General features: G+C 36.4%; 1 protein-coding gene across 4 annotated transcripts in view; it reads right to left on the reverse strand.

Annotated features, from left to right (window-relative positions):
• Positions 1 to 3,598: 3,598 nt before the first annotated feature.
• Positions 3,599 to 18,593, reverse strand: part of LOC131683355 (uncharacterized) — a 67,588-nt gene continuing 52,593 nt past the window's right edge. For all 4 annotated transcript variants that reach the window (XM_058965267.1, XM_058965266.1, XM_058965265.1 and 1 more), the window contains 3 exons: positions 11,902 to 12,139; positions 4,998 to 5,083; positions 3,599 to 4,932 (listed from right to left, as the gene is read on the reverse strand). In XM_058965267.1, coding sequence (XP_058821250.1) covers positions 4,391 to 4,932; positions 4,998 to 5,083; positions 11,902 to 12,139 — 866 coding nt within the window. In that variant the 3' untranslated portion in view covers positions 3,599 to 4,390. The remainder of the gene's footprint in view (positions 4,933 to 4,997; positions 5,084 to 11,901; positions 12,140 to 18,593) is intronic.

Below are 18,593 nucleotides of genomic sequence, written 5' to 3' on the forward strand. Positions count from 1 at the left end.
GTTTCAGCATGAAAAGTACACCTTTTTGCGATTTTTCTAGAAATCTAGTTGAAGCGAATCGATCAAAATTTTTGAAAAAGTATCTCGAAAACTCAACGTAGGGGTCAGGTATTTTTTACATAGAATGTGTATGCAAAGTTTGAAAAAAATCGCGAAATGTGTTTTCTCTATACTGAAATCCTTACCACCCTTAATTTGTATATGCCTTAAAAAGTTTCAAGTCTAGAAGCTTTTTGTATGCATAAACTCTCGATGCACAAGATATTTCACAAATTTGAAATAAGAAATATTTTTGGGCGAAAATCTTTTGGAATGATTGTTGTTTCCATGGGTATGAAGCATAACTTTGACAATGCTTTATTTATTTTGTACGCGTATCTGGTTCAAACGATAGAAAACATTATGTTACGCAATGAATGTTTAATTGTGATTTCTATAATACATTACATTTTCTCATATTTGCTCTAAATATTGTGAATTAATTATTTAAAAAAAAAATAAATCTATCCGCTCCATATACATTGTATGCAATTGTCATTTTTGCCTGCCCAACGGCTCACCAATACATATGCGCTCTGCAAGCGCCCTATTAAAGCTGGGGAGTCGTTCGTTCATGGGACTTTCGCCCTCTTCACATACCCAGCCCCGCATGACAAAATGAGTTAGCAAGCAGATAACATTGATCTAATGCTGATTAGGCTAATGGAGTATGATATTTTTTTGTTTCAAGTGTTTCACCGTCGACACGTAGCTCATCAAGTTCGTGGCTGGCATGCCATTGTGTATAAGTGCAAAGTGTACTAAGAATGTAATGGACATTTCCACAATTATGTTGAACATAAAAAGCCTCCGTGCCATAGTTTAGAGAAATGAGAAAGGCACAATTGCACCGCTAGGTGGATTAAAACAGGTTTTTTCATGACAATAACCATTTCAGTGTATTTAGGATACTTGTCGCAATTGATAAAAATGTTTTCATCAAATATTGTATGGTTTACTTTGATGCAGGATTGATTTTTAGAAATGTGCGGCATGTCTCCCGAAATTACCCTATTATTTCATCACGAAACATCAATTGTTTGAGTGTAGATCTATATGGAATGCTTTTGTTGCCGAAAAAGGATTCTTCGTTCCGTGTATTCCGATCAACGGTTGAATAGAATACACATCGTAGGACCTAGCCACCAGTTGAAACATTGTTTCTCTCGTTAACCCGTCGACAAACCGGTGTTTTCAGAAAGCTATGTTTTCAGCATTCATCAAGTTTTTCATTTGCGTTTCTAACGTAGCGTATATTCGGGAAAAAAAATCGGGCGATCAGACATTCAAAAAGTCCTAATAGGACCTTTTTGCGTACAATTCTCAGTACTCTCTAACCACAACGATGTGGGAGACCACCCACTGCTGTTTGCGCCGTATCTCGTTTCGTCTGACTCTTAATTGCAGTGTCGATAACCAATTCAGTTTAAACCTTGTATGCTTCCACCGGAGGAATTTCCTGTTTTGATTCGATTGTTTCGGATATAGTGGACGCATAGCTGCTCGAATCAATTGGAACACTAATTGAGGTCGAGTACAATGATAAATCCAACGCGCTTGGCCGCGGTGGTGGAGTAGTTATGATCATATTGAAATTATTAATGCAGTATGATAGATCGGTTATCAACGTGAAGACAACTCTATGGCATACCGTGGGAGTTGAAGTCTTCTTGAACCAGCTGAGGTGCGATGTATAGGGGAACAATGTCTGCTTTTGATTCGGACTTGACAACCGACAACTTCAATATCTGGTGCCGAGGATTAACTTGGCCCTGGTGAATAATATTAAAATTGCGGAAGATCTACGTCGGAGTTAACCAAATACTTCGTATTAAACCTGATAAGTCGTGGGAATGAAATATAGGGACATTTGGGGTTTTTGATGTCCCATGAGAAAATTCTTGTTTTGTAATAACACCCATCAAAGGGCACTCTCAGGCCAGCTTAGGAGAGGAAATGATTTTCTTTTTCCGAAAATTTATACGCACATTAGAACGTGTTGCCTCAATTAGATTGCCAGACTCTCGCTCTTTAATGGACAAGGGAGTGTATAAAATAGTCGTGGTCTTTACGTTTTTACATTGAATAGCTGTATAGCCCAATTGTTCGCAATGACGGCATGCTCTGATGCCCAAAACGGCGAACAGGTAGACGAGCCCCGTTCAAAAGAACAAAGTTTGGAAGAGTAGACCCGGGAAAGGCTCGACATGTGACAGATTGAAAATATATATACTCCTCGATTTATGCTGAACGCATTTGCTTGCAAACCAGAATATTCACTGACTGAAGCAAAGGGTTCTGGAAGGAGCCAATCCCATATTTCGCAATTAAGGCCCCTGTCGGAGACTACACCACCAATCTGTACTTCTTAGGCGGGTATGTAGAAAAGATACGTCTTCGTTCACGACCGAGTGTTGTTTAGTTAGTTTAGCGATATATCGATGATGTTAAATGGGTTATTTTCAGTCCATAAATAGCCCTTCCAGGGGCCTGGTGCATTAGATGAATTTAATTTATATCGAAAAAAAAGGATTTATCGGCATTATTTTGCCATCGAGACAGAGGGGCTGTCTGTTGTCGGAGATACCTTCCCATTAGTCAACACTATCATGCAGGCTTCAGTACCCGCGCAAAGAAGGTTTTGTCGGAGGAAACACAAAATTAATGCAACGAAATTTAAAGAATAGAGTAATTGGCACTTAGCTGTGGAACATTTGTAGTATCAGTAATCAACAAACATTTTCGCAGAGCACGTGTAGCCCGTTAACAAAGTGCCACCCGGTATTATCCGGAAATTTTACTTTTACTTACATACATCCTGTCTGAACTACCAGTAACTCCGAATCTTACTGCTTACTCAGGAAAAATTGTTTCGCCGGCCCTGGCTAAGTCCTTGCACACGGGTCTTGCGGTTTCACAAACCGGTATTTGAGATAGCTGCAATAATTTAGTTTAAAACGATTTTACCATTTCCAGATTCTCCCACGACTAATATGAATGCAGCAGAAGTCACTAGTTTGAACAAAATCAGAATATTAATAAGTTAGAGTTAGAGTTTTTAAATTTATTCAGTAAAATTACTGAGAACAGACATACAAGTAAAGTTTTCAACTTGTGTAAGAAATGAAACTGTCGTTTTGAAATGATAACAGCAAGTAGCAACTTGCCACTGGCCGACGCAACGATCGGCAAGCAATCTCTATAAGGGACTTGTGTGCAAACTTGAATACAATGGTGATTCATGCATACGAACCTGTATGCGATGGTAACTTTCAACGTATTTTCATTTGAATGTTTACACAGGTTTTTCGGGAAAGTTTATTCTAGCTTATATGTCTGTTCTCTGTGGTAAAATTGTGAAGACATTCAAAAGTGTTCTGCCAAAAAATATATTCATCGAGGGCATGCTCAAAAATAAAATAAACTTAAAACCGACCCCAAGACGTAACAACAATACCGAAAACATGAATAAATTGAAATCAGCAAAATAAAATAATTGGGATAGTAATGATCAAATGTTGGTCCAAATCAATTACAGATTAACATGTTAATACTTGACAAAACATTTATTTCGGTCCTTTCAAACAATGTACATTTAACCCTTGGTTTAACAACTAAAATCTTCATACTGCCAGCCATCAAATTAAAAGCTTAGTCTAGAACACAAAACAAATAAAATTACTGTAATAAATAAATAAAAAATGCAATTTTACAATGGAACTGTACATCCATACGTCATCATTAACGACGTCCTAAATCAATACTTTGTACATTAAGATCAACGAATTTCCAAGGCCACATTTATACTAGAAAGAACGGACCCTATTGTATTCTACAGTTCAAACGTACAACGTCAAATTTTCTATATCTACTCTACAGTAAAAGTCAAGTAGCACGACAACACTTTTTAGGTGCTTTCGGAAATGTCCTCCTGATCGAACCGGAAGCGAGGAGAATGGCAGAGAAACGTTCAAAAGGATGCTCCCTTTCCTTCTTCTGGAACGGCTCTAAGCGCATTTCCCAAACATATTGTTGTATGCTCTTTTTATAAGATAGATGAGTACGAACTGGAAAACTTAAGCGTAGAACGGTAATAAACTACTGGAAAACTTAAGCGTAGAACGGTAGTATATTCAGTCATGTATCTCTATCACTCGTCGAAATACAACAACGCAACGCACTATAAGGATGCAATCCTTCTTTAAATGGCTCATTCTAATTGCGCGATAATTCGCTTGTGAGCATAATGCGGATGCAGTGAAAGGACATATACCTTGTAGTCACCTTTACGCTGATTGCATGCGAATTCACTGTTTTCTAAGGAACGACAAAAACAATGTAAATAATTATCTCACACAAGCGTCGATAGTTCATGAGGGGAATTTGTGGCGGTCACGTTGCTGATATCAAGTGTGGCCGAGTTCATGTTAGGTGGCATGCCAGGACTGACGGATCCGGTCGCATCTCGACCAAGCAAAGCACTCACTTTAGGTGTTGGTGGTGTCGCTGTTGCTGCCCGTATGCCCCCATACGTGGGTATGTACGAATGATTGAAACTGATGTGAGAATGATTGCCCGACAGTGGTGTAACCGGGGTCAGTTGTGTGACGGGGGTGTGATTATGGTTCGGGTGGCAATGGTTCAAACTCAGATGTGTCGCGTGCCCGTTTTGGTTTAGGTACTGCGCTGGGTGAGAAATTGCACTTATCTGAGGAGATAGCGTCAAGTTCAAATTTAGTGGTGCCTGCCGCACGCTAATGGTTTTCTCTCTTTGCCACACGAATACGTTATGGACCATGGCTCCGCCACAGAATACGATTCCCACGCCGATCAGTATGCTTGTTACTATCGCTGGTGTTGAATGAAACTGCGTAAAGGTGTATAAAATGATTCCTAAAATGACAAAATGCTTTGCATTAGATTCGCAAAATTTCATTTCTGCTAAATTTCTAGATTACCTGTTAAAAAAATAGGAATAGATATGAAAAACCCTCCTACGGCGCATACTCGACTGACGCTCGACTTTTGTAAGTATTTGTTGCCTCTGTAAGAAACGAAAAACATAATTACTAAATAATTGATTAAAATTTTCTCTTATAACATCAATTGTTTCTTTCCTATATACTGCCTATAAAAGCGTAAGAACACGATATGAATTTTTGTTAGAAGTGAGTTCGTTTAGAAAAAAACAAAAACACCGAAAAAATGTTTGTCCCATCCACAAGTCACAATGAAAATGTAAATCTTGAGCAGCATTTTTATACGATTGCTGTTTTTCGTTATGGAACTTATATGCATTCATAGCTTTGCTTCTGGAAGTCACATACTAAGACAAGTGCATGTTGTTATAAAATTAGTAGAGTCTGAAAAACTTTGCGTAACTTTTTTCATAGGTATTCATCTTAGCTCCTCTATTCATCTCACCCATTTGAACGCATTAGTTAGAGCAATGTCTGCTATCTCTATTCAATGCATCAGCTCCAGAGCCGCCTTAAGACGCCTCGGGCCCCTGGGTATAACAGAGGAGCCTCTATAATTAAACAGGTACAAACTGCTGTAGAGTAGGATGATCTAAAAATGATCCCCAGCATCAGGGAACCATCTACGCCATTTTAATATGTATTTTTAAAATTTAAGCCAAAACATTCAACCATGTGAAACTATTGGAAATACTGCAGGAACCAAAATATATGGAAAAAATAATGTTTCCATCATAATAGATGGCATTGTAAATGTCCAGGTACCGTCGAAAAACGGAAGATGATTTTGATAGATCTTAAAAAGATATTAGCATTTCTGACGGATCTGACCGAAAGTGGCAAAGGACCTAACACACTATATGCGGTTGTGGGAGTTCGAACTCAGAAGAGCTGCGTACAGTGTAATGGACTTACTAGCTGCGCTATTTCCTCTCCATATGACATAATCTGACCTTCATTGGTCTAAGACGATGTTTGAGGCTGAAGAGTGCCTCCGTCAATAATGAGGAATGATGGAGTAAGGCGGGTTAAACGTCAACACTACAATGTCGACGATTCATTCAATAATTGTACTTACACTATGACAATCTAGGAAAAATATTTAGCAATATGCCAATAAATTCCAACTTATTGATAGATGACGACAACGTGATTTACAAAAGTTACATTGATTCGTACAATGTTCTTCTCAATTTCTTACTGTTCCTGATATGATGAAGCTGGATAAAGTCAATTGCCAGCTTTATAAAAAAGCCACATCTTTTTAATCATAATTCAACTACATTTATAGATAACAATATTGAATATTGCTGCCATTGAAATCAATAGATATTATGTCGAATCTAATGGCGCGATTCGAGGTTCATTCATTTTAGATATTTGCATTTTTAGCTGCAGGAATAGAACGATTCTTTGAAATAGTGGCTCTTTATGCACAACTTGTTGGTGAAGTAGATTTTTGTTATTAATTCTGACAGAAGTTTTGTGTTTTTATTTATATTGAACGGTATTAATATTTTCATATTTAATAAATTAGTATCTCAAAGACGGCGCCAGTAGTTAAGTGGCAAGTCTAGGGTTTTGATGGTAGAGTCGCTTCTCTGGTGTCGGTGATAGGCACTCAGTGCAGAAAGAGAACGAAGGAAAAATAATAATAACATTAATTAGACTTTTCACCTTTCGAAAGTACAAATGTTTAATACTTTCATTGTTACGTAAACAAATAAACATAGCAAAACCTCGAAATTACTCGAACCTATCAATATGAGCAATTCATTTCACTAACACAACTTTTAGGAGTTCATTCATAATCAGAAATGAAACCATCAACCAACGAAGCTCATCAAAGACGAAAAGCATATGCTATATCACTTCGACTTCAATATTATACAAAATGTAAACTCAAACATAAATGAATAAAAATTTGAGTTAAAAAAATCATTTCAATACCAGTCTTGTAAAACAGTCCAAATAGGAAACACATCGAATGCACGCTGCCGTGAGGCAGAAATTCTCGACTACCTACGGGGTACGTTCCTTTTAAGCCAGTACATTCTGATTCCTGATTCTGACTGCCTGAAATATTTTTGATAAGGCGGATTGTCGTACAAAAATAACATCATTGGTACTGTACCAGACTACAACGGCATAGTGGAAAATGCCTAATTTGGCCGTAAAAATATATTGAGGCCTAAAGAAGTCCAGGATTAATTTTTTGAGGTTTTCATGTAGATTTGTCCATTCATACACACTCAATTCGCATAGGCATTTTTCCAACAGCCGTGTAGTCAGCAAATTTAGAAACTGGTATCTCAGCAAAGTGAGATTTGTTTGCTGATTTTTGCAAAATATTTTGCGAGTATCAGCTATCAATCGTCACTTTTACTAAGATCTCGGCAAATAAAATTGTTTACTGAGATCTCAGCTGTTAAGATTTCGGCAAAAGATGCGAAAAAAGCTGAGATTCGGCAGAAAAAATTAAGTGTGAAATCTCCGATGTGATGAAGAAATGAAAATTTGCCACATGTGCGGATCGCTTGCCAAACAAGGATTATGTACCGAATTTCGACATCTGCTTCTTCCACTTTCTGTACAGCTTTCTTGTGCAAATTTTGCCACCTTGTTGGTTGCCGCTCCTGGTTGGTGCCTCTCAAACTTTCTATACCTTGTAGCAAACATTTCATTGTTTTTGTTCAAAATGAATTGAAACTTGAATCGAAATGTTGGGTTGACATTTCAATTAGTCCAATACCAGCCTGGTCATGCAGTACCTCGTTTCCTGCCGCTACCATCGCTTCGCTTGACTGATGCTATTAAAACGTCGCATGGGTTAAGGTGGACCCTAAAAGCCCGAGGCCCCTGGCCCTTGCCCAGTGTGCCCATGCGTAAAGACGGTACATTTATCTCAAATAGTAGGATGAACAAGGGTACGTTGTACTCGACTTTTCGCATCGCTCAAACGTAAACATTTTACATTTTCCAGGCTAAAATTTTAACTGTACTGCTTCTTAGGAACAAAGCAAAGATAATGATACCTATTTAAACTCAATCCAATAACTCTGAGGGCTGATTTCTTCACCCTCGCTTAACATTTAAACAGGGTTTACCAGCACGTTTAAACCTGGTGAAGAAATCGGCCCTAAGTCGAGTTATCAACGAAATAGAGTGACATCCTGAATAATGAGATGAATAAAGGCTCGTCTACCCTACTTGACCGCAATGATGAAAAACTCGTTTCCCTTTCAACGGTATTGTTTACATCCATCAGGTTTCGCTGTTGTAAGTGTGATTTCGGTCGAAATAGAAGAAAATTAGCAAACCGTTAGCGAAAAGATTTTATAAACCTCCTATGCAACATCCTGGGTTGTTGCATTGCGATATAATCGAAACATTACTGTATTTGACAGAACCCCCTCACAACTGACGGCCAAGCTACCAAATATAAGATATATCTACAATTTCAAATATAATGATGATTTAGTACCCAGTTTCTTAAAAAGGGCATTTTTTTGAAATAATAATTAGACACAGCGAATTTGTGTCACAGCTGCAATTCGTCGCTGTTGTGCTATCTTATGACAAGCGCTATTCAGCACATTTCGAGAAAAACGATTTTTAATGTTTGAGATTGAACATCATGAAACTTATAAATGGTAGAAACAATTCAGAAAAAAATTGATGCTTCTATCAATTATGTATTAATCTCTCAAATATTACGAAAATCGGTTAACTATATTGCAAGTTTTTACTAAATGTGTAAACAAAAGTCGCACTCACACGTATCATAGGTGTGTAATGATGACAAAATTTGTATGGCGTGTCATAATCGTGCATGGAAAATTTTCCATACAAATAAAGCATCAATTATTCGGTTCATATTCCTCGTCGGCAAACAGAACTTCTGTGCTTACTGTCGAGACATCATTCGGTATAAGCCAGTTGTTTAGTGTTCACGCAAGACGTATTTTTCGATTTTAGTGTCTAACACTAAACAATTAGCACTAATTTGGATACTAGTTTAGATACATCGTCTAACTAGACACCCAGTTGATGCTAGTTACTGACGAGGAGAATCCGAAACACTAAAACAAAAATCATGCATCAATTATTAACTTTTATTCATATATTTGGCTTAATTTGGTCTATAAACAATCGGTGAGATGCATTTTGAAGGAAATGAGTCAATGAATCTAGAAAAATTGTAATTTTTGGTTGCAGTGTTGCCAAATATGCTATATTTCCTGTTTAAAACCTAAACTGCATTTTTCTCACCATCCATTTCTTTTATTTTGAAAATTATTATACTATTATGGTTCTCAGATAGTTTTACACAATTAAGCATCTAATACATGAAGATAACCAGAGCCAATCCCCAGATACAGTCATATGAAGCAAAAAACTAACAATTTCTTAGCACGTTTCTCGCTATATCGCAGTAACGAAGCAGAATGACAAAATTCTGGCCACTTTGTAAAGATTTTTTAGACAAGTAATGTGGCATATCTAACTCAGTTTACCCCAAAAAGACATAAGATAGCACAACAGCGACGAATTGATTTTGTGGGCTATAAGATATCCTTTTTGTGTAGTGAAATATGAAGAGAGGAGCGGCAACACTGCTGTGATAAAGTTGTTAATTTTGTGCTAGTGATATTTAATAGATTTTAGATGCGAAGTCGGTGTTTTTGGTCAGAATATAGTTTGCTCCGTTCGCTTGTAGTGATAGCGAATCTCAATTGACTCATGTCTTGTAGATTTTCGATCATGCGGTGACAAAAATCGGAAAAAAGTTTGATACTGGAGTGCCTTTCGGTAGTAAAATGTTGCGTTTTAACTTATGCACAATTCCCCACTAAATTTTTACACGTCTTGCTCAGTTCGCCAGTAGCGGAAAGCGTTCTCGCGTTCAATTAGGGTAGGTTCAAAGTGACTGAGTTCTGCTAGAGGTTCTACTCTAGAAGTAGAACAAATGATTATTATATTTGACGTACACGAACATCGCGACGTATTGTATGTATATATGAATTGCGACGTCCCTTTTATGTACATTTCACGAGACGTTATGCTACAGGGTGTATAGTTGAGAAAAATATCGGCTTAAAAGAAAGCAACATATTTAATTGAATTTTATTGATGGAATTAGTGCTAATAATTCCATATGTAACAAAACGTTACCACAGGTGTAAAAGAAGTGTTGTCTATCAGAAGATCCGCAGAAATATGCGAAACAACGTAGATTTTTTTTGTTTGAGCTTACGAAATTTTGTGCATCAGATATTTTCATTTTCACAACCATTTTATGCATTGATTTTAGGTTTCCCATAAATTAATGGACAAAAGGTAAGTTACATCCATTTTACACTGTATTTCCTACGAAATGTGGTTGAATAAATTCCTGATAATTAACCTGCCCTACTAACACAAACTCTTATTCCTGAAACATCTATGAATATAGTATGGGTTCCCTGCACTTTCGCTGGTAGATATTGAACTAACATTCCTTCCCTTCCTCGGCGATTGTAAGGACGTGGCCAGGTGTACACTGTGATGCTTGATACATATTTTTCAAAGCTGATATTGTTCTATAAAAATTTAAAACAATTCCAGATAATGGTTAAATCACGGTTTTCTGTCTTCTTTCTTCAGATGTTCTCAAATAAGTTTAATCGGATTCCATCATCCACTACAAATGAAATGACCTGATAACCAATTAGTTCAGTATATAATATACGATGTTGATTGGTTGTGCTTAAACTATACGTAAGAAATATATTTGATTTATTATTACTCTAAATGTACAAAGAAAATAAATATTTTACATTAGGTAGTGTAGTCCTACGTCTACAGTTGGTGCAACCCCATAGGGCTGCCCCTTGTAGTTTTTGTTATTAATTGATATCATAACTACCGTAACAGCCCAAGCAGCCCACAGTATGATATTTCATATCCTTTTTTCGCATTAAAAATCCCAATATTATTTGCTTCGATTTCTCATACATAATACAGTAAAGACCCGATTTTTTATCAGCCTCGATTTTGTCTACCCCCGAATTTATCAGCTTTTTGACCCGATTTTGTCAGCCTCATATGAATGTTAATAGTTGGGACTTTGATGGGCTCTAGCAGACGAACCAAGTTGAATTCGAGCAAATCCTTTCGTGAACATACTTTTCTTATTTTAGAGATCCGAAATATGCAAAAAATATTTTTTTTCAATTTAGCACTGTCAGACTCCCTTAAGGAAAATTTAAGCTAAATAATAAGAAAGGGTTATTAGGCTATATCTAGGTATTAAAGAAGCACATTTTAAGAGCTTCGGTTTATTAAAAAGAAAGAAAAATATATGTCCCGATTTTGTCGATGTCCCCGTGTTATCAGCCTAAAATTCACCAAGGGGTTGATAAAAACGGGTCTTCGTTGTAATACAAATATACAATAATAAAAAAGTGCGAAAATGAGAATGTAAAAAGCCGCAAGGTGTACCACTTTCAAAGCAAACCAATCTCTTTGAGGAACGTAACACTTATTAAAACTTCCAAGGATTGCCTAAAAACAATGTATTAGATCATTTGAAATGTTCTTTTATACAGTTGACACATAGTTTCGATGCGCATTTATTCAATGGCAGCATTTAATAGTTAAAAGGATACCATTGCCGTATGTCACATGAAGTTCGTCGTAAGCAAGACGATAAGGTTTTTTAGTTTGACGCTTCGTAACGTGTTCTTGTCCGTTAAAATTTTTATATGTGTAGGTAGGTTCACAAAAAGTAATACGTCTAACCCTAGAAAGCAGCTTGCAGAAGGGACGCACTTTCTCTACCCTTGTCTTCCATTGAGGCAGTTTGAAGTATGTATCATTTCAGACTAAATGTTATACTTACCTTCCGGTGGTTGCAGGTGCGCGGACTAATTTAACAGCAAATAAGAACTGAATGGCACACACAAGCAAGCAGCACAGGTTCAGCGACAACGAAAGGGCACATAATGCCAAAGTAACATCATAAACGATGGCATAGTCTTCAAGTACCGTCTGTCCAACAGTCGGTGGTGGTGGTTCCCGGCCTCCGGGCGAAATTTTCAACAAAAATATCAACGATAATAAAGCTAACAGGAGAGACACTGTAAGAAAAAAAATTCATGTTAGGTGATTTTGCGATTAGTGTATGGCGATACTTGAACGCCCGTAATAACAAATAAACAGTACGATAAATGGAATGCTAAATAAAATTGAAGCTCATTCTTGAGGAGCGATATAGCTAAACTGGTATGCAGCCGACGAAGATTATTGTCTACCTCGAGATAATCTAGCATTTCGTCGAGTTCTTGCTATATGGGATACACACGAGGGCGATCGAAACAAAAACAAACGTCAAAACGCTTTCTCACTCGCACTGATGCAAACTAAATGGGCGCGTAACTCAACGCACGGCCCGGTGGCGCATGGCTGAAAAGTCGCAATGTGGGTTTAAGAAAAGATTCGCAATATTCTAATTAAAAAAGATAATTACCCTTTACTGAAACTATAATCAGAATAAAAAAGGTGCATGGGCTATCGAGATGGGCAAACTGATTCAGTTTTGAGAGCAAATCTTGAGAGTGCTTGAATCACCCACAAAATAATCAACTCTTTTCATCGATTCAGCTATTGTTTGGGAAGAATAAAGAAATGCCCGTTTGAAGTTTTCGAGTAGATGTTTGGTTCCATAAGTGCTCACGTGTTTATAGCGCTTACTTACTCTTATGAGATTCCTGACCACGGCAAGCTGTGATTCCTGACTACGGATCAAGTTAATTGAAGAGAATACAATTTTCTTATATATTATTAGATGCGCGGAAACACTGGAGCATTGTTCAACCAGGCAAGCAATTGAATTTTAATCACAATTTTATTGCTGAGCTTTAATCGCGATTTTATTGTTGTAACAGAAGAATGTAAAAGCTGTTTTATTCTAATTGAAAAATTTGACTCAACATTACAGCAGTCAAATTTCTTAACAGGCAGTGAATCAGCTTCAAGTAGCAATTTTTGTTTCAGTAACTATTTCATAACCCAAAAAGCGCAATTTTAGACCGATTTTCAACATAATTATGATTGAGCAAAACAGTAAAACTTGTTCCCGCTTCGTTGCAATAATGATGCTAGTATTACTAAATGAAATCATATTGTTGTCAACGTGTTGAATGTAGATCGCAACAAGATTACTCAATCATACCTTTTTATCGTTCAACTGGACTATCAATCGCAACTGAAAAGTAACATATTTTCATACAAATATGTTAAGATTATGTTACCAGTGGAAATGAAAATGATGATCAAGTCCAAATATATGTTGACTATTTAAATATGAACAATAGTGTCAATCTTCATATCAAAAATAACTAATGAAGAATCAAACTATACTTCGCATCAGAGTCTATCGAGTGATATTTTAGTCAAACCAAAATCGCAATAGTATTTAAAAACGCTTTAATCTACCTAACAGCGTGATTAGACATTTCTTATAACTCATATCACTCTCTTCGGATATTATATCGATTGAGAATATTTAGAACTTAATGTTTCGCGATGTTTTTGATAACACATACTACATGGGACAGTGGCAGGACTCAGAGAATCGCTCAAATCAGCATAGGACAACATCAGTGCTAGAAATCTCAAACCAAATCAATGGAAAAACGAAAAAATGGCCCATCAAATAGACAAACAAACGAATTATTGCTAATGCTCTGTTAATAAAATATCTAAATTCCTCAATCAACGCATTTAAACTTTACTTCGACATCGACTTTTTTAAAAGTGACTTCCCAGTAGTATCCTTGATTTGAATTATTAACGCTAACCCTAATGCAAAAGAACAAATAAACCTCTCGAAACCGAACCGTTTGGGAAAATCATCATCATTACTGGAATTTTCATTTTCACGAAACTTTTCGATAACCTTCCGTCACTTACGTTAATGCACTGGGTGCACAGTGCTTTGAAAATCTAGCGAAATCGTCTTAGGGCACCAGCGGATCTAATTCTGAGCCATTTGCGCGGCGAGTTAAATCTGTAAAGAATACTAAAAATTAACTTCTATTCCATAACTTTCAGTTCAGCAATTCGAGAGATCGTGCTCACCGCAAGCCATGAAAAATAGACTACGTCGTGAAGCGATGGTCACTAATTATTAAAAAATCACGGTTTAAAAAAAAAATAAAACTATCACTGTAAACCATTCGATGAAGAAAATAACAAAACAAATTCTTGTTTTCCCATTTAGTTGATTTTAACAGACAAATGAAAAACGTAACTAAATTTTCCCTTAATTTTGCGATATGCTCAAATAATAGTTATGGAAAAGTATTATTGATTTCGATTCAAGACGCACATCATACGAAATGACAGCAAAATAGCCAAGATGCACACCTTACTGAAATACATCAAGGTAGCGACAGCAACTATGTTCATACACGCATAACGCTTATGCAGGTAGGTAGTTGTCTCAGCTTAGAAAGCTTGTTTTAGCATGGGCGCAACTACCTGAACCAGTACACAAACAACAGAAATTCAACTGACCTCATTTTGGTTTTACCTAGTTTTTCTTTAAAAATCATTTCAATAAAAGAAAGATTTTGATTGACATTTTTTTTTTTCAATACATGTATACTGAAAGTTGAAAGTATTGTTGAATTTTGTCAGTATCATTCCATTTCGGATTTAGTCGATTATATAGTCAAATTTCAATTATTAACAATTTTGTAACATGCAATATGATAATTATTTTTCATCTTTTGAGATTCCAAACTAGATGTGGAATAAGTATGATTTTTTTAGTGCTGGTTAACTAAATAGAAAAAAAATTAAAGGGTTGTGTACAGGACACGACCACGGTGACATTAAAAATGTAGCTTTTTTCAAGAGCGTGCAAATGTATTTTATCTATCACACATATCGACTCAAGTTCTTGCTCACTCGCCTGTTTTTTATGTTACAATTTGCTATATACCCTCCCCATTAAAACATAATTTATTGAAGGTCTTTTAACGGTAATCTATTAATTAATCAAGTATCTCACTAGGTGATTGGCATTATATGGCTAATCCATCTAGTAAAAATAGGCTGGTCTGTCCAGAAAATATATTTAAAAGAAAAGTTCCATATTTAGAACCGTGACGAGGAAGCCCACGCCCAGCAACGGAAATATACAGATTCTTCATGAAATATGAAATTTCATTTTCCATTTAAATTTTCAATAATGTATTAATGAACTTAAGTAAACAATCTTAAGGTTAAGTATTTCTTGATCGATTAGTGGTGAAAAAAAAGAAATTATTTGATAAATTACATTGTTATGCAACGTTCGCACTACCAGTTAAAACGGGTTTTATGCTATCTTGGTGACATTTTCTCTTGTTGCTAATTATTAAAACGTGTTATAACTCTGTAGTGTAAACATTGTATTATTAAACCAATTCAGCAGCGTTTTATGTTATATAGGTGTTTTATGTGGTAATAGGACTGACATAATTATATCTTCAGTACAGCGGTTTGTTGCATAATTTCAAACAGATATATTTTAAAATTTAAATTAGTATACCTAACCGTTCAATTTGTTGTATACTTTAAAACGCAATTAGAACTGTGTTTTAACTACATAGGGCAGGACAGATACTCTGACTGGATAAACTGGGAAAACAATTTTAAGTCCAGTAACGATTAAGACATGGCTTGAATTTGAATCGAAAAAGAACACCCGCCTAAACTGCTGCTGGGACGGTAAGTTCTGTTTTAAAATTTAAATTAAACAAAAGTGTTTGAAATTAGAAAACAAAAAGTTCTGCTGGGAATGTGATTGTTTCCGATGCAATTACACTCAGGTTTTTTTTACGCAGGGGATACAGGCCGTGCAAATGAAAACCGCCTAAATTTAAAAAAAAAACGCGTAAATGAAAACCGCGGAAATTTCAAAATTTGCGTAAAAAATACCGCGTAATAAAACCTGAGTGTACTCCCCTATATAAAATACTACGCTGCTGAACAGTGCAATAACTACAGAAGCACGTTGTCAGATGCCTTACTGATAAAAATCTAGGAGTGGGTAATGTCCGGGACGTAACCGCGGTGTTGACGTAGGACTAAACTTGGGCATATCATATGACATTCATGGATAATTTGAGCCAATGCACTTTTTGAATGAATGTTTACTGGAAATTTCATGTCGAATGAGATTGCCACATTCACTGATTTTCTAGGACTTGCAAAAACCTTCGGGTTTGTAGATTAATTTGATAAACGTTTGCTTATATGAATCACTGGTAAATGTACACAAGAATTGACAGGCGCAAACTTATTAAATGGAACTTTCTAATTCAATTCTTTCTCCATTATGTTTTCATCCTAAAAAGAACGGTTTGTAGATAACTATGTTTGGTGATACCAGACGAGAATCCTTGCTAACGATTCGAACCTTGCCCGAATTCGCTTCTGCTGCGTACATACACGAACATTCCCCTTTCGCAGCTCACATCGAATGAGCATTGTATGTCGGAATGCGATCTCTTTTATAAACTTCTTAGTGCAGATGGTAGTCCATCCCTTTGTGCGACAAATGAAAATATTTTCATCATTCGTTTTGGCGTGGCATTCGCTTAGTAGCAGGGTTGCCACATTCACTAATGTTCTAGAAAGATTTGCAAAAACCTACGGGTTTGTAGATTAATTCGATAAACATTGGTTTATGTGTCACTGCTAAAGTACAGCAGACTTGACAGGCGCACACTCAATGCAAGTTATTAAATGGAACTTTCTAATTCAATTCTTTCTCCATTATGTTTTCATCCTAAAAAACTGTGACACCCATATTTATAGGTTTTAGCATTAATGTTGATTCGCATTAAAAGTAGTTTTTGAACTTTTTAAACAAGTTTTACATAGCAAACAAGGTATCAATAGCAAGCGTTGAACGTTTTCCTTTCGATTTATGAAACAAAATTAGTAATTCCTTGAGTAGGAGAAAAGTTATTAGAGTTCAAAGTGTACGTAACGCATCCGTTTTGAAAATTTTGAAATGACACCCAGTATAGTAAAGAAAGACGTAAGTCCTACGTCAAAATATGAAACATATGAAAACCAATAGGCTCTTTACCCTAGGCAGCTACAATGCGCCGTAAACATGGATTAACAAGTTACAACGCACACGCATGCATAAAAATAAATATATTTTATTCAAACGCAACACTCTTAAGCAGCACACACCGTATTGAATTAAATCCAAACCACCCCGCCCACCCACTTTGCAAATCATTCTGTGACACCGTGCTGGTACCCGAAAAATCCGCACACGGCCACCGCTGCCGAAAATGCATAGTGTCTACCGCTTATTGTAGTGCCCACACGCTGCAGCCATGATCTTACCCGTTCGACATAAGAACAAAAACTGATTCAAACGGGTACGCGTCACCTCTATTTATAAACTAACCGTATATGGTTTAGTCACATAGGTGCGAGTGTGTGCAAATGCCAACGTTGCCGAAAATCGATAGCGCTTATTGCATCGCCCGGAGACGATGTTGTTCGTATGAGACAAGAGCAACAACTGATTTAAACGGACATGCGTCGCTTCTATTTATGACTTTTCGTCTTTCATTGAGTCACTAAGCTGCCCTCTTTTGACGGCTGTGTCTGAGAAATCTGCCTCACGAATAGTAATTTTCCCGTTTTTCGTGAACTTTTTAATTTTACCAATTTCCAAAAGTCTACTTTTATTGGGGAGATATTAAATTATTACCAATATTTAAGTTAGGTGTTTCTGAATCGGTTGGTGTATGAATGATTAAAATCCATCTAGTAATATCGGAGTTATAAGCGTGCAAACCTTACATAGTTTCGTTACATGGGAGATAGTTTAGATTTTAGAATGACACCTAGCCCCAGATAGTGGAGTAAGACATTTTTAATGTCAAAAATACCTTTCATCTGAAATTGAAATCATCAATCAATTAGGTACCAACAATTCTCAAATACCATTGGCTATTTCGTCTCATTTAAGAGTGCAGTTCATAGAAAGATAACAGTATGAGAAACATAACTCTATATTATATTTACGTGTGAATTACTGGCATACGGAGTGAGTGTGCGAAACAAAACATTTGAAATATCCTATGTTGTTTTTTACTATGAAGCAGTTTAATTCAAAAATGAGATTAGTTGAATCACAGTCGTTTGTGTCTTGGCTGAAATGGTAGTAAAACGGCATATGCAATTGTGTCTGGACTAAAACAAGCGTTACAAGCTGAGACAAGCGTTTCAAGCTTTAGCTCAGGTAAGCTTTTCAAGTTTTGTGCTAGGCTGAAACGTTCGTGTCCAGACTGAAACTGACAGCATCAAACCAACAGCGTTGGATTATTGTTTTCAACAAAAACTTAGTTCGCCCAAATATTAACTAGGCGAAACCAAAAACTCAACTAATTTTTAGTTGAAATTGTGATGAATCGGCTTTCTGCGCAGCAGTATTTTTGCAGTATCGACGACCGTTCTCTGCAATTTCTAGCAAAAAAGAGTTATAAACTGAACTATGACTTTCAAATGTCA

This window comes from Topomyia yanbarensis, chromosome 2, assembly GCF_030247195.1.
Source record: "Topomyia yanbarensis strain Yona2022 chromosome 2, ASM3024719v1, whole genome shotgun sequence".
Taxonomy (NCBI): domain Eukaryota; kingdom Metazoa; phylum Arthropoda; class Insecta; order Diptera; family Culicidae; genus Topomyia; species Topomyia yanbarensis.